The sequence below is a fragment of the Chondrus crispus genome, genomic scaffold (assembly GCF_000350225.1).
Source record: "Chondrus crispus Stackhouse genomic scaffold, scaffold_410, whole genome shotgun sequence".
Lineage (NCBI taxonomy): Eukaryota > Rhodophyta > Florideophyceae > Gigartinales > Gigartinaceae > Chondrus > Chondrus crispus.
This window is the reverse complement of record NW_005179307.1, coordinates 1,011-23,191: the sequence shown is the minus strand read 5'-3', so window position 1 is coordinate 23,191 and position 22,181 is coordinate 1,011. Positions and strand designations below refer to the sequence as shown.

At 51.1% G+C, this 22,181-nt stretch overlaps 4 protein-coding genes across 4 annotated transcripts; 1 reads left to right on the top strand and 3 right to left on the bottom strand.

Moving 5' to 3' along the window:
- Positions 1-5,040: 5,040 nt before the first annotated feature.
- On the bottom strand, positions 5,041-5,442 carry CHC_T00001190001 (hypothetical protein). Its single transcript, XM_005718548.1, has one exon. The coding sequence runs from the start codon at positions 5,440-5,442 to the stop codon at positions 5,041-5,043; it is 402 nt and encodes a 133-aa protein (XP_005718605.1).
- Positions 5,443-5,464: 22 nt separating this feature from the next.
- Positions 5,465-6,049, bottom strand: CHC_T00001189001 (hypothetical protein). Its single transcript, XM_005718547.1, has one exon. It carries the CDS (start codon positions 6,047-6,049, stop codon positions 5,465-5,467), a length of 585 nt encoding a protein of 194 aa, XP_005718604.1.
- A 296-nt stretch (positions 6,050-6,345) lies between these two features.
- Positions 6,346-7,113, bottom strand: CHC_T00001188001 (hypothetical protein). Its single transcript, XM_005718546.1, has one exon. The coding sequence runs from the start codon at positions 7,111-7,113 to the stop codon at positions 6,346-6,348; it is 768 nt and encodes a 255-aa protein (XP_005718603.1).
- A 1,513-nt stretch (positions 7,114-8,626) lies between these two features.
- On the top strand, positions 8,627-8,986 carry CHC_T00001187001 (hypothetical protein). The gene has a single exon (XM_005718545.1). The coding sequence runs from the start codon at positions 8,627-8,629 to the stop codon at positions 8,984-8,986; it is 360 nt and encodes a 119-aa protein (XP_005718602.1).
- Positions 8,987-22,181: the final 13,195 nt, after the last annotated feature.

Below are 22,181 nucleotides of genomic sequence, written 5' to 3'. Positions count from 1 at the left end.
TCAGGCCTCTTGGAGTACATCGCCATCGATATCCGCGGCGAGCTTCTCCGTACACCAAGAGGCAACCGCTACCTCTCGGTGATGACGGACAGATACTCTAAGCTGACCAGGACGGTTCCGCTCAAGAAGATTACAGCCGAAAATGTCGCTCAGGCGTTCATTTCCCACTGGGTGTTCGTATAGGGCGCCCGAGTGAAACTTCTCTCCGATGACGGAGGACAATTCACATCGAGATTTTTCTCGCAGTGTGCAAGATACTCTCAATTGAGAGCGTGTTTACCACGGCGTATCACCCCCAAACTAGTGGGCAGGTGGAAAGATTCAACCGTACGTTGGTATCAACCCTCCGGCACTACCTCGCCGATAACCAACGTGATGTAGTGCAATACAGGGCTCTACAGGGGGGTGAAGTGAAAGGAAAATAATTGGATATGACAAGTGGTCTGGGTTGGGGGACACACGTGTGAATAATTGCACAGTTTTTATTTTAATTATTAATTTTATTTAGTTAATTAGTCAGTATTAATTTTGCTGACATTAGATTAGATCTAGGGTCTAGCGCCGCGAGCTACTGTAGTGGCTCTGGCTGGGCGATATATACCTTAGCCCGCTGACCACCAAGTCAGTAAAGGTAACCCGAGTTGCCGGAGTTAGATCTCGCCTTCGTCGAAGACCGCCTCCGTTTACGCGACGCGCTTCCCTTCTACGTTGCTAACGACATCCTCTATTGCTCGGGGTCCCCTTTTCCTTATCCTTTTTACCTTTTCTATCTCTTATCCCTATCCTTTTCCATCTCTACATCTATTTTTCCCTTAGTTGTGTTGGTTCCATTGGAGTCGGTCGCGACCGATCCGGTGTTGGTGTGATTGCCATCGGGCTGCACGTAGGTCGTAGCGCTGCTACAATGTCCTGTTCCGTCGGAAGTCTGTTGCAACGACGCCTCCTTCGAAGGTCTTATCATACAAGACAGTGTTGGTACCACCAACCGCGATTGCGATCGCATTGGTGTCGGTGTTTTGCCATCGGGCAACACGTTGGTCGTACCGTTGCTACATAGTTACGTTCCCGTCGGGTAGTGCTAATCGAGCCCCCGTCGAGGACCTTGAACTATACACAAGGTGCTGAAGACGCTCGTCGAGCATTGGCCTTACAACCAAGCGAACCGCGGTTACGTTCTCGTACACAATCTCAGCCTGCACTCGCCGAGCACTCAAGTCTTCACAAGTCTCTACCACCATTATCCTCCCGGGCCGGGCATCTTTCCTTACCCCCCCGTCGGAATGGAGCTACCGTGGGCCGTAAGCCCACACAAGGGGAAAGGGAGTCTCAAACGCTCCGTAGCGCGTGCCATCGGCAGTGGTTGTTTCTGTTGCTGTTTTTCTTCTTTTTGTTTGACCGTCAGACTGTGTTCGCGGCCTGCCAGGCACATTGCACTACACGTGACTGGGATCAGTACACGGACGCTTTGACGTACGGATACAATTGTACGGTCAACAGGACGATTGGGATGAAGCCCTTTGACCTGGTATTATCCCAGACCCCGAGTCCGTTAGCCCGGCTAACGGACTCGGGGTCCGGGATGAAGGGGCCCTTCAACAAACTCCGCTGTTGGACCCCTCCGCCTCTAGGGAGCAGTTCAAGATCCGCTACTTAGCGTGGCTTCGCGGCCTGATGTCGACGGCCGGCAGTAACATGCGGGCCGGACAAGAGCGGTACAAACACGATTTCGATAATCGGATCCGCTACCCCGTACCTGACTACAACGTGGGGGATCAAGTATTCGTGAACCGCGAGGCCGCACTGCGGTCCGAGGAGAAGACTTACAAGGATCGGGTGAATAACAAGCTCGCACCACAAACCGAGGGCCCCTTCCCTGTCGTGCAGGTGGACGACCATACCGTCACCATTCTACGCGGGACGGGACCCAAGGACCGGCTCTCTCGTGACTGAGTCGTCAAAGCACCCCCGTTGAAGAGCAACGTGGGGGACCCCCTGCTGGAGCAGGTGGAGTCAGACGGGGAGGATGGTAACCCCCCCGAAGCTACCGCCTCGGAAGGGACCCTTGCTACACGGCGGCCTCAAAGCCGCGCACGCCGGGATTTATGGACGCTGTAACCAGCAGGGGAATCAAGGACGACCTTTCGAGACTAGCTGGGTACCGCTCTCAGGTCGGGATAAGCCGCCCCGTAACCGCGGACCAACCCACGGTGTCGGGCGCAAGCCCGCTAACGGAGGACCCGCCACATGGAGAACAATCGGACTCGCGCCCTGCTACGCGCGCGCGAACCGCGAGGGAGACCCAGATGACTCCCGAGCCAACAGTGGCCCTTACGGACCCACCCCCGCCTCTCCGCGTCGTCCCCTCCGCCCCTTTGGCGATCCACCCCGCCCACCGCGCGTTCATCGCGTCGGGTGCCACGCGTTTTGCCGCGAAGTGCACGTTCCAACCGAATGCCTTCCGCGTACCACCTATCTAACCATTGGCTGAGTCAGTACCTCCTGTCACGAACGCAGGAGACCCCACCGACGCTTACGTCGTACAGTCGCTGACAGGGTACAGCCCGGGGGAGAACGGGGTCCCTACGTTCCGCGTATATTGGTACGGATACAGCGACGGCGAGTCGACCTGGGAATCCGCTCGCCATATCGACTACAACACGGTCGTGGGGCACTATCGGAAAAAGCAGATACAAATCCCCAATCGGGCGCTCTGGTGCCTTCCCGACAGCATGGGACTCGAGAATTAGAGAGGTGGACCGCACCCCTGTACCTTTCCCAAGAGGTACGCTGGACAGCCATCGTAAGGCCCAGGGAAATACGCATCTGGACAGCACGACTCGCCCCCGGACGGCTTGCCCCGACAATGTTGGTCGCAGGAATGACACTCAATTTTTTGGTTTCGATTTTTTGGGAGGAAGGTTTAAAATTTTGTTAAATTCTCCTGGGGGGTCATTGGTGTCGGCGGTGGTCATTGGTGTCGGCGGTGCCTCACCGAGCGACCAGCAAGTATAGTATTCTGCGTAAGTGCAGCACCGTTAATAGTCTTTCGGCAATGATCAACGGTCATGGATCTTTGTCTCGTAGGGGATGCCACTTGAGTTTGACAAGGAACGATTATTTTAAACACAGTAGAGGAGCTGGATGATGTTCCTACTGTCCGTTCTCATCCCATCTTTGAACCTCAAAATCACAAATTCTATAGTCTGGGGGACTTTGCCTAGGTATAACTTCAATGGAATATAGATTCCGAACTGACGCGTGCTGTATTGCTTCTGAGGATAATGACTAATTTGAGTTAGCAGTTTCAATCCAAGGAGGCGGCCAAACGTATCTGAATACTTCCAGCTGAAAGGAACAAACTCATTCCATACAATTGTCACATGAGAAGGCCAGATCATTCTAATCAAGGCATGACTCACCCTCTTCCTCTTCACAGGGTGAGTCTATTGAATACTGTAAGGTCAATATAGGTCGGATTTCATTGTTGGAAGAATGAAATGGCACTGAAGAAATTCCCACCTCCTGTGAGGCACATGTGTCCCAAAACGACTGGGGCGGTGTCCGTACCTACAAAATTGAATTACTGTACTGCTGTACTGTACATCCTTCTGAGAGGCCAGTCGTGAAAGCGGCCGCGTTTGGTTCCTTTTTAGATCCCATGAAGAATTCTTGACTCTGATCACAGAAGCAAAGCATCTCGTAGCATCTGCCGTACTGGCATTGGCACGAGTGTTCGGTCCAATCATAGAAGTCACAGCTAAGCAACGTTCTTTGGAAGTCATTTGAAGAACAGTTATATATAGAGTGTTTTGCTTCAGAAAATACTAGAAGTGCTGTGTGCACTCCACAGAACGTAGATTAGTTAAAAGATGCATTGTCGTTGCAAATATTGATATTTCAATGGCTTCTATTCCGATTTCCTCTTTGAACTCCATGCCCAGAAACTTCGCGAAATGGAACCAACACAGTTTCTACGGAGATATGTTATAATTAATTCTTCTTCTTCTTTATTTGAGGGATCAAGGCTAATTATATATAATTATACTGGTTTACAAGGGCGCACCATCTAACTCTTGAAGTATCACGACGCGTGCTCGATATGTGCTCTGGCCAACACCTGTCAACGCTCGAAAAAACGTCGCTGAGTCATAGGGTAGGTCTTGCCAGCGAAGCGAAGTCACTTGGGACGATTTTTTTTCTGGAGTTCTGTTTGCTCGATAAGGATGGGAATGGTGCCCTCGCCACTGTAACTGAATTATGGATTGCGACAGGCGACATAACAGCGAGACCTACCCATTCTTCCCAGTCCATTTGGGAAATCTGGCGGAAAGGCAGTTATAAGCATGCTTGAAATATTGTTTTTGTCTATACATTCGAATCCAAATACACAGACTAAGAACTCCGCTCACAGCTTCAACCTCACTGAGTGCTTTGTCTGTCGATGTGTTTAAAGCTTCGATCCATGCGCACTGCAAGTCGTCATTGCTGAAGGCATGTTCTTTGGAGAAATGGATCCCAAATTGAGATCCAAAATTTAGAGACGCAATACATGACTCTTAGGATATGAAAGACTTTCCTCATACTGTATAAGACAAAATGAAGGTCTTTTACATTTGGCGATTAAGTGTTTCCTCATCTCAAAAACATGGCTTCCCGAAGGGTTCTTCTGATACCATCTACGAGTTCTGAACAAAGCGGCCTGAATTACGATGCGGTACATGTTATCAATCAGGCCGCTTTGTTCAGGATCAGCAGATTGCGTCTGACCAACCCCTCTGCAAGCCACCTTCTTGCGAATGAGAAGGGAATCAACAAGTCGTCATTCCCCTCTAAGAAGACCACTATCCCTTCTCAAGAAAATTCGGAATACGTCGGCAGGATGCAGTTTTGAATGCGAAAACAACTGTGAAAGCTGCGCCGAACAGATAGGGAGTACAACTCCAGCGCTGTATTCAAAAGCGACTCTGCAAACGCTTGACTTGGCCTTCAAATCGGAGCTATATCACATAAAGCACCGGATGACGCACGCCGTTCCTTTCGCTATGCGGGGTCGCCCTGGGTGATGGCATGCCTTTGCAGCAACTCGATGGTAACAAATTCGAGTGTCTTCTCATGCGTAGCTTCGAGCACAACGGGGGGTGCCACACCAGCATCTGCGGCCTCCTTCCACCTGCTCGCGCAGAGGCACCAACGATCCCCATCCTTCAAGCCGTGGAATTCATAGGCGGGCATGGGGGTGACAAGGTCGTTGCCCTTGGCGCGCGAAAAGTCGAGAAAGGCGCGCGTGACGACGGCGCACACGGTGTGAACGCCGAGGTCGGCGGGACCCGTGGCACAGGCGCCATCGCGATAATAGCCCGTGACGGGAGAGACGCAGCACTTTGACAGCGGGCCGCCAAGGACGTTGACGTTGCGCGCCGCGGAGGCGGCCGAGGATGACATGCGAGTGGCCGAGCAGGTGGCGTTACCACGCGCGCATGTGGAGGGAGAGGCGACCGCTGGGACGATGAAGCGCGACACAAACAAGAGGACGGAGGCGCTGGGGATCACGGCGGATTGGATGGAGCGACGCATGGGATGGGGCGACGGATGGAGGAGTGGGATGGGATGACGGGGGGAGGTGGGGGGGCGCCAAGGGGCGGAGGGCAAACGGAGAGCGACGGGGCGCGTGCTGGGGCAATGAAAGGTATGACGTGCGTTTGAGGTGAAATTGACAGAAAACTTTTCGAATATATTTTTGTATTGAGCACAGAGAAGGAATTAAATGGCGGGAATTGGACCGATCGGGGGATGAGTGAGTGTGGAGATGCTGCGTAGCGCATCCGAGCTCTAGCCGTCTATCCTCAGCCACCAGCATCCCAAAAGACAAACACGCAGACGAGAATCTTTCCTGCATCTCTTTGCATCTCTCACGCCTGCAATTCCATTGGATGCTTGAGTTGTGCTGTTCCCCCTCCGCCGTCCCCTCGCCATGTCTTCCCAGAGTTCTACCGTCAACGTAATCCGACAGCCCATCCCGCATCCTTGTTGCCCACTCCAACATGCACATCTACGGAAAAAGAATCAAATGCGTGCAGTAATATACTCATCAACTGAAATCGCATGACTGCAATCTTGAGCATTGAGCGCCATATCCAGGGTACATTTCATGACGCAGCCTGACCTGCTCAGCAGAGCTGCATGACCATCTTTTAGATGTTCAACCTTTTTCAGAACCCCCTTATCTCCTCCGTCTCGTACAACACTCTCAGGGTGCAGCCTCGTTTTACTTTAGCACAGTACTACGTTTCAACATGCTGCCAACAGCTCCCCATGCTGCGCATCATCATCATCTCCAGCTCATGGTCAATCTGCAAACGTGACTGTACCCCACATCTCCGGTCGGTGAATGTCGACGACTCCGGTCGGTGCCCAAACGATGTTACGCTCCGGATGTAACTGATCGGCACCCTGCGGCAAGTCAGTACCATGCGGCGGCACGCGCACGTACTTGCCATTGACGACATTGTGAGGCCACTGCACGCGTGAAAAATTGACACGCCACAAGTCTCCGACCATTGGCGGCGCGTGCGCACCGAAGACAGTGAGAGAGGCAAACGGAATGGCCATGGACACGGACCACCCCCTGTCGATGCTTGTCGGGTCATTGAGGGTGCCGTCGACATTCACAGCTACTTTAACGCCGTCGAGTTGATGTGGGGAAGTGGCCTTCCCGCCAAGGTAGTACGGCTTGTCTAGACTCAATTGCCAGACGGTGCCTAACGCATTCACCTCTAGTTCGTAATAGTTGGTGGCTGTGCTGTCGGGGTCGAGGAATACCTCAAAGTCATTGTCCATAAATATAACGGAATTGGGTTCGGTTAGGGTACCCCATACGTGTGGTTCATGCAAGTAGGCGGCGAGATAGAAATGGGTGTCATCCCACATCATCTTGACATGAGTTTCGCGTGCAAAAGGCAGTGGTCGCAGGGGCTTGGGGCCGCCTTCTTCGATGTCTACAAAGGGGTCGCTCCAGATGGCCGAGTCCCAGGCGGCGCCGGATACGATTCCGTCGATTTCTGGGGTGGTATGAACTTGACGGCAGATGTATGACGGAGGCTGTAAGTCGCCCATTGCGGAGTGAGAGGATCTACACGAGTGAAGGGAGGAGGAATATTGGATGATGACGGGGGGGGGGGGGGGGGAAGAGGAAATTGGATGCGGGAAATGTATGCGATTATTGCAGAGCGGTGTTGATCCACACTGTACGGTGCTGCGGAGGCTGTGCCGCCTCCAGAGAGGGAGATGTCGACATTTTATTGTGCTGAAGTGATTATGAACGTCTTTTAGTGGGTTGGCGAGCAAACGCAGTGCTTCCACCAAGGCGGCGAGATTGCTGAGATTCAGAACCATACATACATACAATATTCTGGGTACATGAAGGGTTTGAGGAGGCGAGCAGAGTGCCGTTCCGACGGTCGAAGCGGCAAAGGCGGTGCGTGTCCCTCCGTACCACCGAGGACCTCAGTGCAACTCTGATAGGATCTTCGCAAAACGCAGTGAAAATCAGTCAATTGATGCCCGGAATCATCATTAAATGATGATTCCGGGCAACAATAAAGGCGAAAATAATTTTCGCCTCCCTCATGACAACCGTTGACACTGTTCAACAGTCAACGTGTGTTTTGGGGCGTTGCTGTTCGTTTTTACTTTTTTTTTCGCTCCCACTGCCTACCCCTCTCCTCACCATCCATCCCCTAGAGCTTGCCATTTTATCTCCGTCCCCCGGACCTCAAGAAAGCTCCACAACTCGTGCCTAATTTTCACTTAAAATGGAACTGTAATTCTAAAAAATAATATTTTCTGTACAGTCAGCCCTCCCAATACGGTAGTACGGCCAAAAATCGAAAACCGAAAAACCGGTCAGTAGAGGGGTAAAATGACCGATTTCAGGAAAATCCTTAACGTGTCCAAATTATACCAGTGAAAAGGGTACTCCCCCGATACTGTAGTGGTAAACCCCTCCGAATAGTACCCGTCTTTCCCGCAAGAAAACGTGTCATTTGTGTCGCGGGAGAGGCGAGCGGGGCGCGATACGCAACGGGTATAGGGCGTGTTGGGGCGAAAACGGGGTACGTCATCCCGTGTCTTACCCTTGTGTTTTTTTTTGTGATGTGTCTGCCCTCGGCCGTACAGGACGACCGAAAACCACTGCATTTATACTCTTTTTGCGCACTGTCTACAATTACTAACTTAAACTTCCAATTACTTACACCGGTCCCAACCACGTGTCACTCAACCCCCCACTGAGGCGGGGCCACGGGCCCTGGCCACTCAGATTTTGCCTTTGATTTTGATTTTTGTTCACCCTCCAGCCTATATCAACACAGACCTGGGGCTCAGACCCACCTTCCGTTCTTGAGGTATCTGCCGTCACTGTCTGTTCGCTTTTCTCGCTCCATCCCAGCCTCGTTTTAGCTCTTCCGGCCTCCTGCTTCCTGCGCTGCTTAGCTCTCGCGGCTCTTCCGCGTTGCCTCCTTGGTCCTCGTCGTAGCTTAGACCTACAGTTGCCCACCAAATCGAAAGGCACGCAGGTGGGGTTTCAGTCCCCGCGTGCCCTCTTTGGCCCCCGTCATAGCGTAATACGATGGCGATGACCAAGCAGACAGCGGCGAAGAGCACGGCAGGTAAGCGTCCGCGGAAGCAGCTCGCTCTGAAAGCTGCACGCGTCTCCAGCCGCAGCCACTTAATATTCGAGCTCTCATCTCGAACAGATGTAACCAAGGTTTCCAAGAGGGGCTCCATATTCCACATTTGGGTGGCCAGCGGACATTGCCGTTACGCCGTAACGGAGCAAGAGTTCAAAAACGTTCTAGCGGATCATATTACCGCCCTGCTCTACGGCAAGCAAGATGAAGAGGTTTCTCTCGAAGAGATATGGCGTCTTGGTCTCACAGAGTCGTTGTTGGAGACAAACCAGTACTGTCTTATAGGCGACGACGAGTAGAATATTGAGTCCATCTATCTCGACGTTGACAACACGTACTATGGCGTCGACACCGCAACCAACCTTCCCCACCGTATTTTGCTCTACACTCTAGCAATTTTCGGACCCGGGAATAGTACAACTCACAAGATTGTTGATGATCTCTTCCAGTTTGGTGGGAGAGATCGAATTAGTGCGTTCTTAAGTATTGACCGTTTTCGCACCGATCAAAAGGGTAGGAGTCTGAAGATGATCCATGGTCGTTCCAGGGCAGTCAATCCTCGGACTCCGATCTACCGCGTTTCCACACACGGGACCGTGCAGTTCCGAGATAATAGTGACATGGGCATCTCCGCCGCCGTCTGCAATGATCTCCAACTACTAGGGTCCCCGAACCTTGCCGTCAAGTACTGGGATCTTTTAGTCCGCAACAGCTTCCTCTTTGAGACGACCGGCTCTCCGTCGCGTCGAATCCGAGATTTCCATGACGTTGCAAAACACCTTAATCAAGATGAAGTCACTCTCCGCGGGTCGGGTCTTCGTAGTCCATCTCTCGGACTCCTCTTGAGGCTCGACCCGGGTGTCTATGTCGCGACTTTAGAAGGCTTGCCACACATAATGCACAGCATCTGCGTCTCGACCATATATTCCATTGTACTTGATTGTATGGAGGGGTTTCCGCTTGGGTTCTGTGCCGGCGCGGTCAAAGCATGCGTTGGAGCCGACGGGATCTTCGTTGGCGTCTCCGAACTGCGCCAAGTTCTCGTCATCACCCCTTCCAAGAAGAAGCGGAGCGGAATTGGACGCGTAAGCAGCCGCAGAGCACACGAGAAAGTCGCGATTCGGGGTTCGGGAGGTTTCATTCAGCATTAGAGGTCATTGGTGATTCCCATTGTCTCCATGACCCACTCTCTATCTACTCGTAGCAAGTAATCAGCACTTCATATGCATTTCACTATCTTTCAATTCAAAGCGTAAAAATCCCTAGTCATTTGCCTCACTGAAGGTGCGACGGTTCCTCTTGTAGAGGACCAGCCTTCTGGCATGTATCTCCCTTCTCGAGTAGCGTTGATGCGGTGACACTAGGGTGTACCGCGGATGGCGCGCGCGAGCAACTCGGCATGGGCCATAGAACTTCGACAAGGCGATAGGCCATTTCTGCATGGGCCCGAGGGCAGCCCCTTTTGCGACCAACACTTCGTCGCCCACATTGAAAGTTGCTTCGCGACCGTCTATTAATGTGGTTGCAGCTCTGCGCCCGATTATTCTTGTTGCCCGCATCGCCCTGGCTTGCAGGAGTTCCATTTCCCGGTGGCGGATCTCGGAGACTCCGAAGAGAGGCTCTTGGTCTCTAGGCGCCATCCTGGGCAACACCCCATAAAGCAGCTCGAACGGAGACAATCCCACCGCCATCCTCCTGCGACGGTATCCATATAGGACTGGACGTAAAGCATCGTCCTACTCAACAATTGCAGGCGAGGCACCGAGAATCATCTCACGGACTGCTCTCTTCAATGTGCCGACCATCCGCTCTGCCCGTCCGTTCGACATAGGCGCATAGGCGAGCACTGTCTTCCACTTAATCCCGTTTCGTGCCATGAAGGCATTCAGGACCGACGCTGTGAAACAAGTAGCGTTGTCCGAGACAACGACACGCGGTAACCCAAAACAGTGGATTATCTCTTCTTTCACGAACTTCAACACCTCCTCTGCCGTCGAGGTGACGGTGGCCTTCGCAATTGGCCAGCCAGTCAGGTGCTCCACGGCAATAAGGATTTACCTCCCTCCAGAGGGCGTATGAGGCAATGGTCCCACAAATCGATAGAGTATGTATCAAATAACGAAGTCATGGGAAATCGAAGGGTGGTCTTGTACTTCAGAATTGGTGTGGCTTTCTGACAACCGTCACAACCCCGAACGTAGTCGTTCACGTCTCGGTGGACGGCAGGCCACCAATATCGGTCCAAGACGAATCTCTTCGTCGTTTGCAGATCCCAATGGCCTATTTCGTCGTGAAAGGCTCTAACGATGCTTCTGCGAGCCCCTATAGGCGGGATAGCGCGTAATCCATTGTTGGTCCTACGGAACAGTTGTCCATTACAAGCCATGAAACGTTTGGCGCTTCGGCTGTTGAGCCGACGTCGACGAACATCCACTTCCATCATATCAATACCCCCGAGGTGCCTTGCAATGTCAATAAGATGGGGTTCCCACTCCATTTGCGCCTCTAGAGGATCCGAAACACTGCAGACAAGATCTCCCTCGTCGTCAGAGTCGACTCCATCCTCGCCCTTGGCTTTCAGGCAAGACAGAAAGTCATCTGCACCGTTCTTTCCTCCCGGGCGGTAATTAATTTCGAATTCGTATTCTGCTAGGAAGTCCATCCACCTTGCCAACCTCCCGTGAATGTCTTTCTTCTTAAAGGCATACTGCAGGGCTTGGTGGTCTGTTATTAGCGTGAACTTCTGTGTTGAAAGCAGGTAAACTCGGAACTTCTTCAAAGCGAAGATCACAGCCAGGGCCTCTCCCTCACAGGCGGAATACTTCCTCTCGGCTGACGTCATCGTGCGACTTGCGTACTGGATCGGGTGGACTTTCCTGTCCTCTTTTCGTTGGGCCATGACAGCTCCGACGGCGACCGAGGATGCATCAGTCTCCACGACAAAAGGTTGTTCGAAGTCCGGAAACGCCAAGACCGGCGGGGAGGCTAACTTGAGCTTAAGCTTCTCGAATGCCTCCTGCATCTCCGCCGTCCACTTCAAAGTCCGATTAGTGGACGTGGCCTCATGTAGCCGAGCAGAGATCTCGGCAAACTTAGGAATGAAGCGGCGGTAGTATCCCGCCACACCAAGGAAGCCACGAAGCCCTGTCGCATTGGACGGCTCATTCTCCCTCTTACTGGCGCTGACCTTTTCGGGGTCCACTTTGACGCCATCTCCGGTGACTATGTGTCCAAGCAGTCACATTTGGGACTGTGCGAAGCGGCATTTTGAGATCTTAAGCTTCAGCCTGCTCGTAGCAATCACCTTGCAGACTTCACGTAAGTGTGAAGTGTGCTCTTCAACGGACTTCTAGAAGACGACTACGTCGTCTAAGTAAACTCTCACGAAGCTAAGCCTTTGGAAAAGCTGGTCCATCATCCTTTGGAATGTAGAGGGGGCGTTCATTAACCCGAACGGTATCACTTCGAACTGAAACGTCCCAAAACCGCAGACGAAAGTCGTCTTCTCTTTGCAGTTCTCAGACATCCGGACTTGCCAATATTGGAAGGTCAGCGGGGCAAAGGGAAATCGAAGGACGGTTGATGAGGTGAAGTTGAAGGATTGGGTACCGATTTACTTTGAGTCCCCAACTTCTGGCACTACTTATACACTTCTGCAATCTTCTAGAACTCTACTACCAAACACTACGACACACATACTACAAATGTATTGGCTCTAACACATGTGCCCGTCTTGCTACTCAGCCAAACTGGCGATGGCACAACAATCAGAACAGAAAACCGCCTTACGAATTAGCACTGTCATGACGGAGAAATTAGTAAGGCAGTACAACAAAGCACAGCAAAGCACAAATTCCCTTACTATTCCAAATCCAGCGTGGCACAAATTCGTAAGGCACGTTTACAGCTCACACGTTGCCTTACGAATTCAAATCAATCCTGCAAGGACTGTTTACAGCGCACACGTTGCCTTATGAATCTGAATCTCTCGTGAGGTCCTGTGCACTGTCAATTACAACAGTGCACATTTTGCCTTACGAATTCAAAACTCGCGCAACGGTATCTTTGTGTCCTGCTGTACCCGTGCTGCACTCCATGGACGCTGTAAACCTTTGGCACGTGCCAGGCACCCGCCACCAATGTTCTACACTTTGTCTGTAAGACTGCAGGCGTACTGTACGCGTCCGACAGTTTAATGAGGACATGTGTCCAGGTCATACACGTGTCGGGCCGAGAAAATAAAACATGCTCAGATTGTACAGTACACCGCAACCGTGTACATATTTCACACGTGTACACGTTGAAAACCAAACGTCCTCCTGAAGTACTGTAGAGTGCAACCGTGTACAGAAAGCACACGTGTACACGTTGAAAATCAAACTTGCTCAGCTCGTCACGCGGAGTGTTTTTGCTTTTACACGTGTCATACCTGTCGTCGTGTGTCATGCATATCAGCATGTGGTCGTAGAATTACAACAGCCAATACCCCGAGAACAAGTCAAGCGTTGTGAAGACCGAGCTCCCCTCTAAATCATCGAAGATCTCTTCGATCTTTGGCAAGGGCCAACGATCGGCTTTCATTTTGCGATTGAGGGTGCGGTAATCTACACAGAACCTGGGTTTTCCGTCTTTCTTTGATGCGATAACGATAGGAAAGGACCAGGCCGAAATGGAGGGAGTTATTATTCCCGCATTCAACATCTTACGAAGCTCCTCACGTACCACTTCATTGTGGAGTGGTGGAAGCCTACGTGCAGCGTGGGTAATGGGTCTTGGCTCTTCTACCTCAAACGAGTGAGACACCGGAACATCTGCCGGTCTTAAATCGTCGAGTGACCAAGCTACGATCCCTGAGTTCTGGATAGACTTCACGATGCTCTCCCTGGCCCCGAAAGCCAGGTGGCGCAATTTCTCTCCGAGAAGGGCTACTTGAAGCCGTTCCGGGCCTTCTTCGTCTACTCTGCCATCTCCTTTCGCGTTTTCCGAGTCGGACTTTAGGCCCTCTTTCACTAGATCAGGAAGACCATCCAATTCATCTTCGACTCCATCCGGTAGCTTGGTGAGTCCCAAATCACGTTCAAATGGTGGCTGCTCAAGAGTCGCCAAGACAAATTCATTGTCGCTTGTCGTAGACGAGCCAGGTACAGCCTCAGAGTCGGAGGTGAAATCCTCACTATCAGTTGAGGCTGCACTCCGTGAAACGTGTTCTACATCCATGTTGAGGCCTAGTCTGGTGGTATCCCCACCTACTGTCTTCTGCACATGTTGCTTACCAAGATCAATGCATGCCTGTAGTCCTTCAAGGGTCGGAAGCCCTATGATCAGGTTGAACGGCGTTCCTTTCACGACTAGGAAGTCCAACTTCACGATAAGTTCACCAAACGATGTGGGTATCTGATGAAGCGATCCCAAGCAGGGCGCATTAGCACCATCTGCCACTATGATATGCTTCTCAGTCGGTTGCGGGGAGAGGCAAAGCTTAGACGCCAACTTTGGCGAGATTATGTTCGGTACGGCCCCAGAATCTAACAGGGCTTGAGCTTCCGTCCCATAAACCTTCACGGTTACCAGCCGCAGCCTTCGAGAATTCGTATCGGCGTGACCTGCGAAAGCACGACCACGGACTCTTTGTTTTGCAAACAAACGGCCTATCTCCTTCTTCGCCACTTCCGCATCGCCGCGAAGAAGCTGTCCGAAAGTGAGTCCGGAAGATGCGTTTGCAAGCTCCGAAACGACATTATACTTCCTCACATATTCCTGGAGGGATGTTTTTCTGGTCACTTTCTTCGCTTTCTTCCTCTGGTGGGACCTCCTTGGCCCCGCCTGAAGTGGCAGAGCCCTCTTTTCCATCTCGAATGGTACAGGCGGGTTCAGAAGCCTGGGAATGGACACCTCCTCCCGCGTTTTGTGCTGCTTGGGAAGAGGTTCCGCGTCTGCGTTTCTCTTACAGACGGCCACGACTTCTACGTCGTTCGCCTCGTCAATATAGGTGATCTAGGCATTCCCTGCACCTTCTATCGCAGGTGCTGTGGACTGAGTCGTGGCTCCTGCCCTTGGAAGTGCCGTTCTAAGCCTGGTCCAGCACGTCTCCTTTTCATGACCAAGCTTCCCACAATTCGAACAACGAGTGTCTCGGCGCGGATTAGAAGGGCATCGGCTCGCTCCATGCCCCGGTTCCCTGCAGAATAAGCAGGTTCGGACCTGGCCACCCTGATCTGCTGTCTGATTCTTCTCTACCAACAAAGAAAGTTCTGCTAGCCGTTCTGCTAGCACGTCCACTTTCTTTTCGATCTTGTCCGGCTCCTGGCGCCTTTCGGGTCTCTGTAGAATGCGCGTAGGCGCGGGAGGCTGAGGTTGCCTAGCATTGTGTGCAGCCATAAAGGCTTTGCGGCCAGACACGAAGTCCTTAACGGCCTTCTTGAGCGCCCCGTTCGAGGTAGGTGCCCTATACAAGACGAACTGTGACACGTCGGTGTGCTCCATGACCGCGTTCCAGAGTAGTCCGAACTTGACTTCCGGGTTGAAAGCTGCTTTATCGAAGCTGCGGTCCATCACGTTTAACGACGCCAGCACGTCGCTGCCGTCCAACCTACTCGCGACTGCGAGCCTGATGATTTTCTTCCGTTTCAGGGACTGACTCGAAACGGTCGAGCAATGCCTTCTTGACGGCTTGGTAGTCGCTGGCCGCCTCGTTCAGTCCACCGTCTTGGCTGTACGTTTCATAGTAGTAGTCGAAAGCCTCCCCTTGCAGGTAGTACAGTAGCTCTCCGGCTTTGTCTTCGTCGTACTTGCCTTTCATTACGACGTTTTCGTAGACAAAGAAGAACTTGGCGACATCCGCCTCGTGCTTACCATCGAAAACCAGGGAAGCGGGACCCGCCTGACTGTTGGCGTCGACCCTCCACAAGAGTAGCATGTTGGGGCGAAAACGGGGTACGTCGTCCCGTGTCTTACCCGTGTGTGTTTTTTTGTGATGTGTCTGCCCTCGGCCGTACAGGACGACCGAAAACCACTGCATTTATACTCTTTTTGCGCACTGTCTACAATTACTAACTTAAACTTCCAATTACTTACACCGGTCCCAACCACGTGTCACAGGGCGCGTGGTGTGGGAGGGTGACAGGGAGGAGAGGGGCTGGAAGATACAGTCCGCGGGGAAATAAGTATCTGGTATCCCTTGGTCAAGACACGTGTAGGACAAATTTCATTCCTTTATTAGAATTGCGCTATCGGCGACGGCGGGTAGCGCCGCAGCAGCGGAGGCGCTCGCTACAGTACATGTACCTGTCGGGAGACCGACCGGGTGGGGCGGTCCGGCGGGGTTGTTGGTATGACAAAAATGGGGCGGTGAGGGGAGCAGCAGGCTATTGCCTCGGGACTGCGGGAGGGGACGGGTGAGCATGGTCGGTACAGTAGTTGTCGCGTTGTTGTTCAGATGGGTTCAATGTGCTGAGGTCGAAGACGAGTAGCGTCTTCAACCTGGCTTTATAGTCCTATTGACTCTACAAGAACAGTTGGCGCACTACCAGAAAAGGGAGGTTGCGCCACTCATGAAATGTCTCTAAACGGTTACACCCTGAACAGGTAGAATTGTAGGTGGCACGTCCTTAAGGGACTCTATTGTTGATAGCTAAATGTAGCTTACATAGTTTAACCTGAATTGATAATGATAAGCTAATTAAAGTGACTACTCGTCTAGTCAGTTACTCTGATACTCCCCAAACTTTTTCGTGACAGTGCATGTTCACGAAGTTCGATTGATCCACTGCTCAATAGGATGTGAAAGAACTGACTCTCGTAGCATCTTGTTCAGTATGTCACTTTTCTTGACCTTAGTCAATGCGTCTGCAGGGTTGTATTCGGAACGAATGAATCCAATGCCGCCTAATTCATGTCTTTGATACGCATTCTTAACAACTTTAACATCGATCATTAGTCGCCTTTCGGATGTTATCTTTGCTTTCGTAATAACATCGAAGAGAGAAAGACTATCCGTAAGCATTACGATCGGGATATCGAGCGATGTCATTTTGCAAATGTCGTTTTTCATTGCGAAAGGCATATCGAACGCGTCAGCTAAGGCCATTGTTTCGCTGCCAAGGACAGATCTCGAAACACGGTTAGATTTGTGCGAAGACCAAAATAATGGTTGGCATCTATCGTTGTCGTCAGCAAGGAAAATGATATAGCCTAGCTGAGGAGATTCGTCAAGGTTGTTTCCGTAGGATGCGTCGGAATAGACCTGCAGCCGAAGACGTCTGTGGTCCAGCTTAGGGAATTGAAGCGCTTGATCCGTAGTTGTAAGTATATGGCTTACAACCGAATTTAGTCCCTTACAATGCTTCTTGGGGTCCGAGTTGGAAAGATCTTCCGTAACCTGGGCTGCCTGTGCGACTGCACATGCAATACCCGGGCGTGACTGAGTAGCCCAGGATAATTGAGCTCGAAGTGAACGGAAGCCTTTGAAAAAGGCGTCCCTATTGATCTTTTTGATCTTAGAGATAGTGTCTCTGGTGAAGTTGGAACCCGTAAGGTGTGGATTCTATCTTGATGCTTGCAAACTGGACATTGTCATAGTCTCTCGGTCGACATTTGAACTTCCTTTCGACACACTTTGCCTGGTGGCAGAATTCGTCAGTGCCAGCTTGAAGACAGTCATCTACATACGTAGCACAGAGACCAGCAAGCTTCTCACCAGTGCGCTTGAAGAAGAAAGCGGCGTCTGTGACACTGGGCTTCATCCCAAGTTCCTTCTCTAGATGATTCTTTAATGTTCTACCCCAGTAGTCACCACTGCTCGCTAGTCCGTACAACCGCTTGAGTAGTTTCAAGAGTTGATTAGAATCCAAGTCGAACTCAGATGATGGTTTAACATAGACATCACGGGAGAGCTCTTCCGTACTCTGCAAATATGCCTGTGTGACATCTGTTGAGAAGAGTCTAAAGTCAAAAAGAGCAGCAAGACCGACGAGTAGTTTGACGCTGAACTGTCGTGCCGTTGAGGTGTCGTGAACGAATGACCGTTTCATCTTGTCCTTGTGGCCTTGTACGACGTATCGGGATTTCCATACTTCCTTGTTTGTTCCAGAGTCTTTAATGGCAAGGACGAATCGACCATTTAAGATGTTTGCGTTGTCTGGAACTTCATCGCGAAGCACTAGCTTCCAAGTTCCTCTTTCGATCAGTCCTTCTATTTCCTTTTGCCTAGCATTATCAAATTGTTGTGCACGACGATCATTGGGATGTATAATTTCAGTAAGAAGGACGTTATTGGGTGGATTTGAGGCTTTGCCACTACGGAATGGAGCAGTTTGCTGGTGGAGAATAGACTCGGGCGAAGCGTAGTATGGCTTGATTTGATAATCGTTGAACGTTTGTCGATAAGTTCCTTCGCTGTTCTGAACAGTTATCATTCGTCCGTGAACATTGCAAACAAGGAATGAACCGATCCATTGCTTCTCTTGCTCTGAGAATACTAGAATCTCGTCTCCAAGATTATACACACGATCGGAGGCTGGAGGGATGTTCCGATTCAAAGCAGCTAGTACACTTCGTTCTGCGATGATTGCATTCATTTCCATCTGCGCTGTTGAAAGAATTTGCATTCTTTCTCGCTGCGAAGGTATTTCCGTACTTATGATTGGGAAGCGCGGAACAATTCCGAAGACCAATAGAGAAGGGACTAGACCATTCTCTCCGATTGTGTCGTTCATTGCTTTGACTGCGATTTTTAGAAGAATGAACGGAGAAGCGTCCGGGTAGTCCGCTCGTACTTTTCTATAAATCCTTCGCAGCGGTCCGTGAAGACGTTCTCCAATACCTAACGATGAGTGGGCTTTTACACCAGATATGCGAAGTTGAATGCCAGCTTGTGCAGTTATCTCGCGCCATCGATCAGATGTGAATGCGGATCCTTGGTCAACGCGAAGTCTATCCGGAAGGCCAGTATACAAGGTACACCAGGCTTCCACGAAGGCTAGCCAAATACCTTCAACGCTTTGGCCATAAGTGGCGCCATGGGCGTCTAGAAAGATGGCTGACGAAAATCTAGTGGCTGTGTCGATGACGTGAAGTACTGCTTTTCCATCTAGAAACATCAGGTCAATGGACAACTCGTCACCGAACTTAAATCCTGTTCGTTAGGTAGCTATACTTTAAAACGTACAGGAGTGGGGCCAAGGCGTTGACAGGTGTCACAAGCAGCTTGCAGAGACTCGAGAAACTGCTTTGTGTCCTCATCAGCTTTAAAAGGGGGGGGGGGCAAGCGAAGCAGATTCATGAGTTTCTTTGATTTGGGATGGGAAAAACGGCGATGAAGCTTGATCAGTTCAGCTTTGGTGAAGTGCGTTTGGGAGGATTGATCCCACTCCAGATAGATGTGACCCAGCTTGCGCCGAAGGGGTATGTCAAGACCAAGCTTAGGCGATCGGAGCATGTTGTTGACGCTATCAATGAACATATGGTACTTGTCCAAGAGGTCAAGTCCAATAGGAAAGGGGACATTGGCCTTGACAATGTGAACCTGTTCGCGAATTAAGTAACCATCAGCAATGGGAATGGATATTTTCATGGTTCCAAGTGAAGCTTGGGAGTCATTACCGAACCTGAAGTGTATCGGGCTCCGTTTGGGCTTGAATTTGGTGCCAGTGAATCGACAGTAGGCTTTGGCTTGAGCGAGGCCAACTACAGTTCGCTGGGCACAAGTGTCAAGACAAGCTCCATCCCACTTGGACGCGTGGTTGGTCGTCATAGCTCGTGCAGGACGATGGTCCCGGATGGTGTGGTAGATTTTGAATTTACATCGCTTCTTTCTGCAGACAGTCTCAAAGGAAATTGTTTTACTTTGTGGGTGTTGACTGCTGCTACTCAAAAATCCATTGGATCAAGATTGTCTACAGTATCCCACAGTACTTCTTCTCCTTTCAGTGGCGTGTGTACTACTTGATGATGTGTCACAGCCTGCTCTGCGACATCGTCATCATCGTTGAGGGTGTAATCATTGAGAATCACTTCACCGGGGTCAAGTTGTGGTTCGTCTGCGAAAGCTGCGAAATCGATCTCATTCGTACCTAGGGCGTGTTCGGCTTGCTCGCATTGCTCGTAGAGGATGCGTTTCGCTGGTCTGGTCTGTAACATGTGGCTGACATTCTTCCTGAGAGCTAAGGGCTTTGGACAGTCCCGAATGAGGTGAAATTTACTTCCACAGTTGTGGCGAGCACGAATATTTCCGAAGCAATCTGCACCATTCTGGTTCGGGGCGGGGTTGTGGGAGAAACGTTGGAGAGAAAATGGCGTCCTTGGGTTTGAAGAAGCGGAACCGGGGCGGCGGGGGATGCCATCCGTGTTCTGACGTTGGAAATGAATACCAGGGATGGGAGGCAAAGGCTGGGTACGGTGTAATTCATTGTGATCACGACGGCGTCCTTCTTTCTGTTTCTGTTCCTGTAGCCAAGCGGCATCAAGGGCAGTATAGAGATGCTGAAACGTCCAAGGGGGTATGGCAGCCAAGCTTTGTGTTAAGACACTCTTGGCCCACTCGACTCCAATTACGGCGTCGTGAAGATACTCCGTTTTATCTTGTTCCGATTGGTGCGTGGGAGGACCTTGTGGAGTATACTTTGTGATGGTTTCACGAAGTTCTTCCAAAGCTTCTGAAACAGGGATTCGTTTTGTCTCCATAATTCGCGAAAGTCGGAGGTTTTGGAGGAGTTTACGAACCCTATTTTGTCGCGTAAGACTATTAAACTCGTTAACCATGAGTGAAGCGGCTGTGTTAAAGTCTTGCGCGTTTCGGATAACGTGGGAGCGGTAGAATCGCTTAGCTTCTCCATCAAAGACGTTGTGAAAGAATCGAAGCATTTGCTCATTACTGAGGTGAAAATCTTCAGCACAATCACGATTGTTGCTGATTGCATCCTGAACGTCTTCCCCAATTTTTCCGGTATATCGGTCGTCCTTCTTGAATCGGGACGATATGTTGTGCGCAATCTTGGAGTTGGGCGGGTCATGGGACTGAGGGAAAGATTGCTGGCTTCCATGTGTAGAGCCGATGGAGGAGCTGGTGAGACTTTGGTTGGCAAGCATACGGTCTGCATTGTCCTCATAGATCATGTTAACTAGACCGTGAGAAATGCGGTTAGTAGAGGGGTGCGCGGTGTACGACAATCCCTTAACCACTAGGTAGTCTCGGATAAGTCGATATAAGACGGTGGGGCCTCGTAACATCTCCCTTGCGTATAGAACTTCTGGGGGAAGATCAGCACGAAGGTTACTAACACAAACATCTGAGGCAGGTTGTGGATCCGCCATAACATGGAGAGCCATCGTAGCCTTGATATCACATTGGATCATGGATCGCGGGTCATAGTTCGACAAAGCGTCTCGGATACCATTTAGAGTAGCCATATTAAAAATTATTGCAAAATAATAATTAAAATGGATCCGGGCTAAACGCGAATGTTGACCTCGAAAAGTGTTCCTGTAGTAGCGTGGCGAGTGTACTACTTGTAAACGTGTGGTGTTTTGTACCCGTAGTAGTATTTCAGACGTGTGTACGTTCACTAGGGCGGGACGATTACTCGTATAACAGTACTAACACGTGTGTACGTGAACCGTGTGTGCGTGTACAATAGTAGTACGCGTGTATGCGTAGTCGGTATGACCACGTGGGCGGGTGTGCGTGCAGTAACACGTGGTTGCGTGTGTGCGCAGTAACACGTGGTTGCATATGCGCGCAGTAACACGTGGTTGCATATGCGCGCAGTAACACGTGGTTGCGTGTGCGCGCAGATACACGTGGTTGCGTGCACACTGACAGCACGTGTGTGCGTGGCGGGTAGGCACACGTGGGTCCGTGGTGCGCCAAAAAATTTGCTTTAGTAACAAGTGTCCTTTTCAAAAACTTTGAAGTAAAGAAGTTGAAACAATTTCACGTGAGTCAAAAAAAATTTAAACTCTAATTATTTGCGAGTAGTGCGCGATTTCCGTATGGGACGATGGTGAATAGTGTGGGATAACTCCTCTCCGCCCTGGGTTGGGTGAGAGCCGGAGGCTTTAGCGAGGGAGCACGCGGCGCGGACGCGACGCGCCAATTGAACCGATCGGACGAGCTCGCGAAAAGGGAGTGGCTCACTGGCCGGTTACGCGCAGTCGCCCCGTGGTGCGTAAACGGAAGCGACCGGTAACGGGTTAGAAGCCAGCGCGCGCGGCGGACAACCGAAAACGGACGTACGTAGGCGCAAAAGGGACGGGGGCGAGCTTGCCCCAGTTTACTGGTGGGGACGGGTGTCAGGTGTTAACCCCTCAGAGGGACGCCTCGGACACCTGTCCCAGTATCCAGTACCTGCCGCCTAGTGCGTACCAGGTACTGTACGCCATTAAAAAACTAGCGCCTCAATTCCTAATTACCGCGCGGACGCTGCAGCTATACGTGTGTACTACTGTACACACGCGCTGCTTACAGACTACCGCACGGATGCCACGTGTGCTAGCGTA

Bases quoted from the DNA above. Each gene is read 5' to 3' on its own strand.
- CHC_T00001190001 (XM_005718548.1), bottom strand. From the start codon at position 5,442: ATGTCATCCTCGGCCGCCTCCGCGGCGCGCAACGTCAACGTCCTTGGC.
- CHC_T00001188001 (XM_005718546.1), bottom strand. From the start codon at position 7,113: ATGGGCGACTTACAGCCTCCGTCATACATCTGCCGTCAAGTTCATACC.
- CHC_T00001189001 (XM_005718547.1), bottom strand. From the start codon at position 6,049: ATGTGCATGTTGGAGTGGGCAACAAGGATGCGGGATGGGCTGTCGGAT.
- CHC_T00001187001 (XM_005718545.1), top strand. From the start codon at position 8,627: ATGGCGATGACCAAGCAGACAGCGGCGAAGAGCACGGCAGGTAAGCGT.